The 11,475-nt window shown below is 45.5% G+C and overlaps 1 protein-coding gene across 1 annotated transcript; it reads right to left on the bottom strand.

Moving 5' to 3' along the window:
- Positions 1-3,550: 3,550 nt before the first annotated feature.
- Positions 3,551-10,992, bottom strand: LOC142312077 (uncharacterized). The gene is made up of 2 exons (XM_075350955.1): positions 10,873-10,992; positions 3,551-4,929 (listed from the first exon to the last, which is right to left on the bottom strand). Exons 1-2 carry the CDS (start codon positions 10,955-10,957, stop codon positions 3,638-3,640), a joined length of 1,377 nt encoding a protein of 458 aa, XP_075207070.1. The 5' UTR covers positions 10,958-10,992; the 3' UTR covers positions 3,551-3,637.
- Positions 10,993-11,475: the final 483 nt, after the last annotated feature.

The raw sequence follows: 11,475 nt of genomic DNA, 5'->3' as shown, positions 1-11,475 counted from the left end.
TATATATATATATAGATATTGTTGTGTGTAGTTGTCAAGTGTTTGTGTAGGGCGCTGTAAATGTTCTGGGTGTTGTCTGGGTGGGGGGGTGAGAGCGGTGTTGTTTGTGTGTTTCGTTGTGTGTGTTGCGTGGTTTGTGGAGCGTTGTGTGTCTACAGTGTTGTCTGTGTGTGGTGCTGTGTGTGTTGCGCAGTTTATGTGCGTGTGGGTGTGTGTTTTGGGGGGAGGTATGTTTTGTGCAATGTGTGTGTGTTGCGCGGTATGTGCGTATATTTGTGTGTGTCGCGGTGTTGTCTGTGTGTGTGGGTGTCTGTATAGGGGGGTGTTTGTGGTTCCCAGTGTGTGTGGTGTGTTGTGCGGTGCGTGTGTGGCGGTGTGTGTGTTTTGGGGGGAGGTGTGCACCCCCCATTGTGCTCTATCCCCCATGCTGCACACCCCCATTATGCTCCATCCCCCATGCTACACACCCCCATCGTGCTCCATCCCCCATGCTGCGCACCCCCCATCGTGTTTCATCCTCCCATTCTGGGCACCCCCCATTGTGTTTCATCCCCCCCATTCTGGGCACCCCCCATCGTGCTCCATCCCCCCCCATGCTGCACCCCCCATCGTGCTCCATCCCCCATGCTGCGCACCCCCCATCGTGTTTCAAGGTCCCATTCTGGGCACCCCCCATTGTGCTCCATCCCCCATGCTGCGCACCCCCCATCGTGTTTCAACCTCCCATTCTGGGAACCCCCATCGTGCTCCATCCCCCATGCTGCACCCCCCATCGTGCTCCATCCCCCATGCTGCGAACCCCCCCATCGTGTTTCATCCCCCCATTCTGGGCAACCCCCATCGTGCTCCATCCCCCCCATGCTGCACCCCCCATCGTGCTCCATCCCCCATGCTGCGCACCCCCCATCGTGTTTCAACCTCCCATTCTGGGCACCCCCCATCGTGCTCCATCCCCCATGCTGCGCACCCCCCATCGTGTTTCAACCTCCCATTCTGGGCACTCCCCATCGTGCTCCATCCCCCATGCTGCACCCCCTATCGTGCTCCATCCCCTATGCTGCAAACCCCTTAGAGAGGAGTATAATAGGAGTATAATGGTAGGAGTTGTCCGGGGGGAGGTGTACAGGTGCCCAACATGTGCGGGGGCGTGGCCTAGTGGCATAGTGGGGGCGTGGCCTAGCAGCATAGTGCGGGGGCGTGTCCTAGTGCCATAGTGTGAGGGGCGTGGCCTAGTGCCATAGTGTGAGGGGTGTGGCCTAGCGCCATAGTGTGAGAGGGTGTGGCCTAGCGGCAGTGTTAGGGACGTGGCCTAGCAGCATAGTGTGAGGGGCGTGGCCTAGTGCCATAGTGTGAGGGGCGTGGCCTAGCACAAATAGTGTGAGGGGGCGTGGCCTAGCAGCATAGTGTGAGGGGGCGTGGCCTAGCGGGATTTGAGGGGCATGGCTTAGATGCATAGTGTGAGGGGCGTTGCCTAGCGCCATAGTGTGAGGGGCGTGGCCTAGCGGCATAGTGTCAGGGGGCGTGACCTAGCAGCACAGTGTGAGGGGGCGTGGCATAGCGGCATAGTATGAGGAGGCGTGGCCTAGCGTCACCATGTGGGGGCGTGGCCTAGCGGCATAGTGCGGAGGCGTGGCTTAGCGGCATAGTGTGAGGGGGCGTGGCCTAGCGGCACAGCGTGAGGGGTGTGGCCTAGTGGCACCGCGTGCGGGGGCGTGGCCTGGCCAAACTGCCAATCCATGCGGGGGGCGGGGCCAGGCTGAGCCCAGCGGCCAATCAGTGGGGGGGGCGGGGCCAGGCAGAGCCCAGCGGCCAATCCGACGGTTGTCACTGTAAGGACACAATTTTGGAGCAAGACAGACAGACAGACAGAATAAGGCAATTATATATATAGATTAGGGATAGCATAGGGTGCCCTAGCTTCAGGGACAGTTTAGGAGTCCTGGTTCCCTTCTATCCCAATCTTTTTTATTTTAGATTAAAGATAGCAGCAAACCAAGCAATAATTACACTGGGGAACAATTTGGAAAAAAAATTTCTGTTGAGTTAGGTTTTTGAGCTGATTTATACTAAAATTGGCATGCTGATTTTCAAAAATGTAGTCAGTTTTTTTTCTATCACGTCAAGTTTTTCCTCCTCAACTTACCTGCCATAGAAGCACAATTGCACTGATTTCTGTAATAAGACTTGTTATCTGAGTACAATTCGAGCTACGTGGCAACTTGTAAGAGTAGTCACAACTAAAAAACATTTGTCATGCCAATTCCTTATATATTTCATTTTTTGTTCATATTTGTACTATTTAAAAAAAAAACAAACACTTTTTAGGTACAGTAGTTTACATATTTTTGAGAAGACAAAAATCCTATAGTTCAAAAACTTGACGTGATAGAGAAAAACAGATCATTTCTGGATTCAGCATCCAAAAATTAATTAAGAACAGTTGTCTGACCTAACTCCTAAAAAATTGCGTTCCCCAGTGTTATTATTCAATAATTTGAGTCATAATACTGTTGCCAGAGGACTTTTTTTGCATGATGAGTTGTAGTTTTATTAGTTCAAATTTGATGTGTGTACAACTTTTTTGTTCTCTTTTTACAACATTTTTGATGGAAAGTAGGTAACCAAAAATATACGACTTTTACTTTATTCAGTAATATGGAACCTGTGAAAAGTCTGAATCTTATAAAATAAAGCAGGTAGAAAGTTTATTTAGACATCAGGTTACATAAAAAAATAAAATAAAAAGAAAAATAAAGAAAATGGTCCATGGAGACCATCATTCAAGATAGATACAAACATTCTGCAATGCCTACTTGTGAAATTTAAAGGCGTTATCAGGAACTTTTTTCTTATATTGGGCTAACTCCCTACCTGTTTTGCCATGTGCCAATTTCTCCAGATGTAGAGAAGTCAGAGAACGACGCATGGCCACGATTCTTCCACTTCATATGATGAACAGAACAAGCAAGTAATTAGCAACAATCAGCTATATGTGCTTAGCACCATAACAGAAAAGAAAGTCCCTGATAATTCCATTAACAGAGTATTCTTGCAGTTTGGAGAAGAATTGTTCACATCGGTGTGTACACAATTTGTGAGGATTTTTTTGACCACCCAACCACAAAGGTTTTAAGGAGGGCTCCTTTGTAAAACATTATTTGCAAATTAAGAAAAATACATACATAAATTTTAATTTACTCAAGTACTGAATTGTTACAGACTTTTCCAATCCTGATAACAATATCAAGGTTAACCTTGGTCACCATCTCTTCTACTTGAACCTGTGATTGCTGGTTCCATAATGAAAGATGACTTACAACAACGTCGGCACCCATAGTGTATGGAGCTCCAGGTTGTTTCATACAACTAGTGTGCACGTCCACTATATACAAAAAGTCAAATGTCAACAACGCAAAACATTTCCCACATTTAGGGCATAAACATGGCATTGTCCATGTGTGAGTGGTTAGAGGTCAACAAAACAAATTCCCGATTTAAGCATTTTTTTTTTTAATAAAACAAGACTTCTCCTTGTTTGATTTCTCTATTGTATACTGAGATTTACAGTACATTTATACTTAAATGTATTTTAGCATGATAATCGATTTTAGCATTATAATTTTTTCTATTCAGAATATCAATAAGCCTTCTCCACTTTGTGACTTCTCTGATGTCTAACAAAATTTGATTTCTGGTTAAAACATTTCCCACATTCTGAACATAAAAATGGCTTTTCCCCTGTGTGAATTCTCTGATGTGCAACAAGGTGTAATTGAGCATGAAAACTTTTTCCACATTCAGAACATAAATATTGCTTCGTGCCTGTATGATTTTTTTGATGTCTAGTAAGATTTGATTTATCAATAAAATATTTTCCACATTCAGAACATGAATATGGCTTCTCCCCTGTGTGAATTCTACGATGTGTGACAAGATTTGATTTCTGATGAAAACCTTTCCCACATTCTGAACATAAAAATGGCTTCTCCCCTGTGTGAATTCTCTGATGTTCAGTCAAGCAATATTGAGCATTAAAACTTTTTCCACATTCAGAACATGAATATGGCTTCTTGCCTGTGTGACGTTTCTGATGTCTAGTAAGATTTGATTTATCCATAAAATATTTTCCACATTCGGAACATGAATATGGCTTCTCCCCTGTGTGAATTCTACTGTGTGTAAGAAGATGTGATTTCTGCTGAAAACCTTTCCCACATTCTGAACATAAAAATGGCTTCTCCTCTGTGTGAAGTTTCTGATGGATGATAAGTTCTGATTTCCGAATGTAACATTTCTGACATTCAGAACATGAATATGGCTTCTCCCCTATGTGAATTCTCTGATGTGTAGCAAGATTTGATTTCTGGTTGAAACATTTCCCACATTCAGAACACAAAAATGGCTTTTCACCTGTGTGAATTCTCTGATGTGCAACCAAGTAAGATTGAGCATTATAACTTTTTCCACATTCAGAACAGGAATATGGCTTCTCCCCTGTGTGAATTCTCTGATGTTTTTCAAGACTTGATTTTTGGTTAAAACACTTGTCACATTCTGAACATGAAAATGTATTCTGACATGTGTGATGTCTCATATGTTCAACAAGATGTGATTTCTTTTTAAAACATCTCCTGCATTTAGAACATAAAAACGGTTTCTCCCCTGTGTGAGTATTTTGATGATAAGTAAGATTTGATTTCCGAGTATAACATTTCCCACATTCTGAACATGAATAGGACTTCTTCACCTTGTAATTTCTTTGATGTTGAATATTTCTTCTGTTCTTTTTCCTACCAGTCTGTGATGAATCAAAAGATTGAACTTGTTGAAAATATTCAGATGATAGATCTTTCTTTCGAAATGCTAAGGGTATATCTGGAGCAATGATGTTCTCTTCACTTGTTTCTTGTGTGACCACACCATCATCGGCTATAAAATTAGAATACATTACATATCTCCGAACCATTGAAAGAATCCCCTACCAAAATTAAAACTGACGTTTTCTTTATCATTTCAAAATAATATGACCATAATATGATATGAATATTTTAGAACATCTCTATATAAAACTTTCCCTACAAATTTCAAGGCATTTAGCAGTATTCAATTAACTGACTAAAGTAGTCATTCACTTTCGAGAACTTTTAGGCTCTACTGACCTCTCCCCATACATGCTTGGTTTAACCATGGAGATAAGGGAAGAAGATGCTACCACACACCTCCAGTATTACTCAATCTCCAATAAGAATAACAACAAAAAGGAAGCAAATTAAAATTTATATGCCCAGTTATTCATTTCTTTTCAACATATCCTATCTGGAAATAGTTGGTTCATTCAAACTAAATCAATTAATTTGGCAGCTATAACTGTAAGGTATGAAATGAAAAAAGGAAAAAGCAAAATTATCGCTAACTGTACTAATGAGTAAGGGCGCATAGTGTGCCAGAAACGCGTCAGAGTGATGATGCTTTTGCCAGTTTGTGGTTTTTAAAGCTATGGATATCTAATAAACCTGAAGATTTTTTTTTTATCTACGATTGGAAGTGCCATCCCTTTTTCCTTTTTCTATTTCGAAATTATTCTAATGTGCATAATATCCTTACAATAATGGTGGTAAAACAGGTCACAATCTAGTCTACCCCAGATCATGAACTAATGGATAACACAATAACCCACTAGACTGTTTTATTGTTATTTTCTCCTCTATTTTTTCTCTTCTGTGTCGGTGAGTGTAGGGGAATATGGCATCTGCAGCAGCAGATTTAGATCTGGGCCTCAGAAATGTGAACATGTTAAAGGGGTGGTTCACCCATTTTTTTTATTTTCTGTAGGAGTTATACTTACCTTTCTAGGCGTCTTCTCCATTGGCTTGTATTTCCATTTCTGGCACTGAGCGGCGCTATGCTGCACGCTCAGTGCCTGTCACATGACCCCCTGGAGCTGTGGCCGCCGGCATCCTCTGACATCCCGGCATTTCCGGGCTCTCAAACAAGACGGGTACGTCACAGGATGCCGGCGCCACTCAGATTGAGTGACAGGGCTGTGGGCGGTGACTACCGCACGTCACAGCTCAGCATCGAGGGGAGGATCCGGAGGAAGTCAGTGTGGAGCCGGAAGCGTCCTGCAGATGGAGAGGAACGGGGCGCCAGTGTGCAGTACAGGGGGGGGTTCTTCAGCTGAATCCCCCCCTGCACGTAAGTATGTGATCACACTGTCTGCGATGTCAGGAGAGCGGCCGGTGTCGGGCAGTGTGATCGTGTGCTCCTCCAAGCAGCAAGACACTGACAGGCATGTCACCGCTGTGCTCTGCCATCTGTCCTGCTGCATGGGACCAACTGTCTGCACTCTGTCACCTGCACCACAAGTCACAGAGTGGAGACAGTTGGTGACAGAGCACCTCTGCCCCCCCCCTCTTCTTTCCCAACTCTCTTCTCCCCCCCTCTCTCTCCCCCCCCCTCTCTCTTTTCTCCCCCCTCTCTCTCTCTTCTCCCCCCCTCGCTCTCTTCTCCCCCCTCGCTCTCTTCTCCCCCCTCTCTCTCTTTCTCCCCCCCTCTCTCTCTCTTTCTCCCCCCCTCTCTCTCTTTCTCCCCCCCTCTCTCTCTTTTCCCCCCCTCTCTCTCTTTTCCCCCCCCTCTCTCTCTTTTCCCCCCCCTCTCTCTTTCTCCCCCCCTCTCTCTCTTTCTCCCCCCCTCTCTCTCTTTTCCCCCCCTCTCTCTTTTTCTCCCCCCCTCTCGCTCTTTTCCCCCCCCTCTCTCTTTTTCTCCCCCCCCTCTCTCTTTCTCCCCCCCTCTCGCTCTTTCTCCCCCCCTCTCTCTCTTTCTCCCCCCCTCTCTCTCTTTTTGTCCCCCCCTCTCTCTCTTTTCCCCCCCCTCTCTCTTTTTCTCCCCCCCCTCTCTCTTTCTCCCCCCCTCTCGCTCTTTCTCCCCCCCTCTCTCTCTTTCTCCCCGCCTCTCGCTCTTTCTCCCCCCCTCTCTCTCTTTCTCCCCCCCCTCTCTCTCTTTTTGTCCCCCCCTCTCTCTCTTTCTCCCCCCCTCTCTCTCTTTCTCCCCGCCTCTCGCTCTTTCTCCCCGCCTCTCGCTCTTTCTCCCCCCCTCTCTCTCTTCTGCCCCCCTCTCTCTCTTCTGCCCCCCCCTCGCTCTCTCTTCTCCCCCCTCGCTCTCTCTTCTCCCCCCCTCGCTCTCTCTTCTCCCCCCCTCGCTCTCTCTTCTCCCCCCCTCGCTCTCTCTTCTCCCCCCCTCGCTCGCTCTTCTCCCCCCCTCGCTCGCTCTCTCTTCTCCCCCCTGCTCGCTCTCTTTTCCTCGCTCTCTCCTGGCATGGTCAGTACAGAAATCTCTCCATCGTGGAGGGGTGAGAGGGAGTAATAAACATGGAGTCCCTACTGTGTCTGTGTATTTATTTCTAATAAAGTATTTTTCTCTGTGTGATGTCTTTTTTTTTTTTTAAATCCTTTGTTGGAGATTCTTAATGGCCAGGTTAAACTTGGCCTGACATTAAGAATCTCAGGCTTTATACCAGCTGGTAAAACATAGCTGGTATTAACCCCTTATTACCCAGCGTGCCACCTGCCACCAGGGCCACTGGAAGAGTTGGATACAGCGCCTGAAGATGGCGCTTCTATGAAAGCTTGGGCACCCTTCACTGTGGATTCCAATCCCCAGCTGCCTAGTTGTACCCGGCTGGACACTAAAATTAGGCGAAGCTCACGTCATTTTTTTTTAAATTATTTCATGAAATTCATGAAATAATTAAAAAAAAGGGCTTCTCTATATTTTTGGTTCCCAGCCGGGTACAACTAGGCAGCTGGGGGTTGGGGGCAGCCCGTAACTGCCTGCTGTACCTGGCTAGCATACAAAAATATGGCGAAGCCCACGTCATTTTCTTAAAAACGTTTTCAGGGAAAAACCTTTATAAAAAAAAAATGCTTCCCTGCATTTCTATTGCCAGTGAAAGTAACACCAAGCAGCGGGGGCTAGCAGCCAGTAGCTGCTTTGGTTACCCTTAGCAATAGAAAATGCAGCGGGAGCCCACAAACAATGTGATTTTTTTGTTTTTTTATTTTTAATGAATTTTTTTTAAAAACAAATCGGCATGGGCTTCGCCCATCGAGCACCAGAGCATTTTACTTCTCATTCATCCCAAGTAATCAGATGACTCCAGTGTCAGCCGATTACTTGTTCTGTGTCCCCCTGCATCCATCGCAGCGTGTACGGGCTGTGAGGTCAGCGGAGTGGAGACAGTGACATGCTCTGCTCTGACACATAGTGTGCTGCATGTCACTATCTTTCTCCACTCTGGAACTTGTGCAGGTGACCGGATGCTACATGTCACTAACTGTCTCCACTATGGGACTTGTTGTGCAGGTGAGAGTGTATACAGTTGGTACTATGCAGCAGAAATCACAGAGTGGGGCAGTTAGTGACATGTATCATCCGGTCACCTGCACAACAAGTCCCAGAGTGGATACAGTGACATGCAGCACACTATATGGCAGAGCAGAGCATGTCACCAACTTGCTCTGCTCTGTCACCTGCGGTGCTGCATGTCACGTTTTTGCCGCGCCGCGTGCCTTTTTTGCTGCGTTTTTGCTCACTGTGTTTTTAATCAGTGCACAATGCCATTAAAGATTGTTGATGAAAAAAAAAAAAAGTTCTGATGTCATTTCCTTATTCAAAATGTTCATTGTATGCAGGAGAGCAGACAGCAGCTGCAGAACTACAAGGCTCAGCATCCTGCATCCAGGACTGTATGCAGTTTTTTACCCAAAAAGAAAAAAAAAAATGACATGGGCTTCGCCATATTTTTGTATGCTAGCCGGGTACAGCAGGCAGGTACGGGCTGCCCCCAACCCCCAGCTGCCTATTTGTACCCGGCTGGGAACCAAAAATATAGAGAAGCCCTTTTTTTTTAATTATTTCATGAATTTCATGAAATAATTTAAAAAAAAAAAATGACATCAGCTTCGCCTAATTTTGGTGTCCAGCCGGGTACAACTAGGCAGCTGGGGATTGGAATCCACAGTGAAGAGTGCCCAAGCTTTCTGGGCACCCCCACTGCGAATTGCAGTCCGCAGCCACCCCAGAAAATGGCGCTTTCATAGAAGCGCCATCTTCTGGAGCTGTATCCAACTCTTCCAGCTGCCCTGATGCCGGGTGGCTAGCTAGGTAATAATGGAGTTAGGGCTAGCTGTATATTATCAGCTAGCCCTAAGCCCGAAATTCATGCTGTCACGCCAATATTAGACATGGCCACCATGAATTTCTAGTAATGATAAAAAAAAAAACAACACACAGAAAAATATTTTTATTAGAAATAAAACACAACACAATTAGTGACTCCATCTTTATTGAAATAAACCCCCCTCCGCAGTAATCCTGGGTCAGGGTCCCGCGCCGTCCAATCCGGATCCAATATCATCTGATCGGTTTGCTGGAAGGCAAAGCGATCAGATGATGTGTCAGGATAAACTACGTGAATCACATCACACATCAGCTGATTGTATAATCGGCTTTTATACAATCAGCTGAAGCATCAGTGCAAAAAAAAAAAAAATACTCACGTCTGTGCTGATTACCGGCAGCTCCTGCAGCGGAGTCTGATCCTGGCCCATCACTGCAGGAGCTGCCGGTAATCAGCTGATGAAGTCCCCTGACGGCAGGATCAGCTGATAGCCGGCCGAGCGCGAAGAAGCCGGTGACACCGCGAGAATAGATCAGCTGATGCGTCAGGTGACTGCATCAGGTGATCCACCGCCAGGTCCTGCAAGCTTCGTACGTGCCCCGGGGAGACTGCACACAGCCAGAGCGGCGGGACCGAGACAGGGGCTGGAAGCAGGCATGGCACCGGGACCCTGCAGACAGGTGAGTATGACATAGACACACACATACACACTCACACACACACTGTATATATACACACACACACTGTATATACGCACACACACTGTATATACACACACACACACTGTATATACGCACACACACACTTTCTTCCCCTGGCTGTGTAGAGCTGCTGCTGTCTGTATGATTGATCTCAGTGCATCCACAGGGAAGAGGCAGGGAGGAGGGTTTGGGTGGGAGCAGAGTGGGTGTATTAGACACAATGGGTGTGTTAGATAAGCTAGACACCGCCCTAGAGCCACAAAGAGTTCTGGGACTTGTAGGAACTGAACACAGGAAGTCAGAGGAGAGATTAACCCCATCAGAGCTGGAGCCAGCAATGAGCATGTGCTGCTAGTGCACAATAAAAGGTCATTTTGCTGAAAAAACATAATAGATGTGTTGAGGGGCACATATTAGCAAGATTTATCAGAAAAAAAAAATCGGTTTTGGTAACTGGACAACTTCTTTAACTTTTTTTTTTTCTAGAATATATTTTCTCATCTTCTGGATCAGGTTACTGAACTTGATTAGTCTATTAGTAAATGGGTATGTTGTTGATTGATGATGGGGTGTGGAGTTGTAGCAATATTAAATAGTTGTTGTGCCAAAGCTTTATATTAATTAAATTATTAGTGGAATTTGTGACTTCTCTGCATTTAGTTATTACTCACCTGTCACCTACATATCCATTTTGAATGTGAATGGAATTTTTTTTGGATACAATCCAACATTGGACTGGGTCGGAACAAAATGTCGGTCCATGAGGAGCGTACCTCAATATATACTACATGCACAATGCCACTTACTGTCTTAAAATATGGAATCATACAAAACATAATGTTAACCCCCTTTTAAATCTATATACATAGTTTTTCCAGAAAATTCTCTAATTGCTGGAACATATGTGTGTTTGCAAGTAAGAAAATATTAAATAAAATTGGCATTTCAAAAACCTCGCTTTACTACAAGTGAGTATTTAGTTCTGTCTATTACCTGGTGATGTGAGGGGCTGGAGAACCTTCATCAAGACGTCCTTGTATAGATCCTTGTGCTCTTCTATAAATTTCCACTCCTCCATGGAGAAATGGATGGTGACATCCTGACTCCTTATAGGAACCTGACATATACAATGATACCGTCATCCCCCGATCCCTTCATAGCGTTACTGTATAATGTCCCAGTATTCCCAGCAGTGTCACCTCTCCAGTCAGCAGCTCAATCATCTTGTAGGTGAGTTCTAGGATCTTCTGGTCATTGATGTCCTCGTGTGTTAGGAGCTGAAGTGGAGGCCCTGTGATTGGGCTCAGAGGTCTTCCCCATTCCTCAGACACAGGGGCCTGACAGCGCTCACTAGAGGTCTTCTTCACTACTGTGTAATCCTGGTTATGGAGAGACACATTAATAAACCTCACTACAGACATTTCCAGAGTCCTCACCTCTCCAGTTCTGTCCATCTGTTATTCCCATAGATAACAATGATGTAATGTGATGTCATCAGAATCTCTCACCTCTCCAGTAAGCCGGAAGAGGATCTCTAGGGTGAGGTGTAATATCCTCTCCGCCATCTTGTCCCTGTCCCTTTCCATCCTTGATGGG

This window comes from Anomaloglossus baeobatrachus, chromosome 5, assembly GCF_048569485.1.
Source record: "Anomaloglossus baeobatrachus isolate aAnoBae1 chromosome 5, aAnoBae1.hap1, whole genome shotgun sequence".
Lineage (NCBI taxonomy): Eukaryota > Metazoa > Chordata > Amphibia > Anura > Aromobatidae > Anomaloglossus > Anomaloglossus baeobatrachus.
The sequence above is the reverse complement of the archived record's forward strand: the minus strand, read 5'-3'. Positions and strand labels throughout refer to the sequence as shown.

Coding starts and splice junctions, on each gene's coding strand:
- LOC142312077 (XM_075350955.1), bottom strand. CDS start 10,957: ATGGAGGAGTGGAAATTTATAGAAGAGCACAAGGATCTATACAAGGAC. Junction 4,930..10,872: donor CCAGCCCCTCACATCACCAG/GTAATAGACAGA, acceptor CTAATTTTATAG/CCGATGATGGTGTGGTCACA.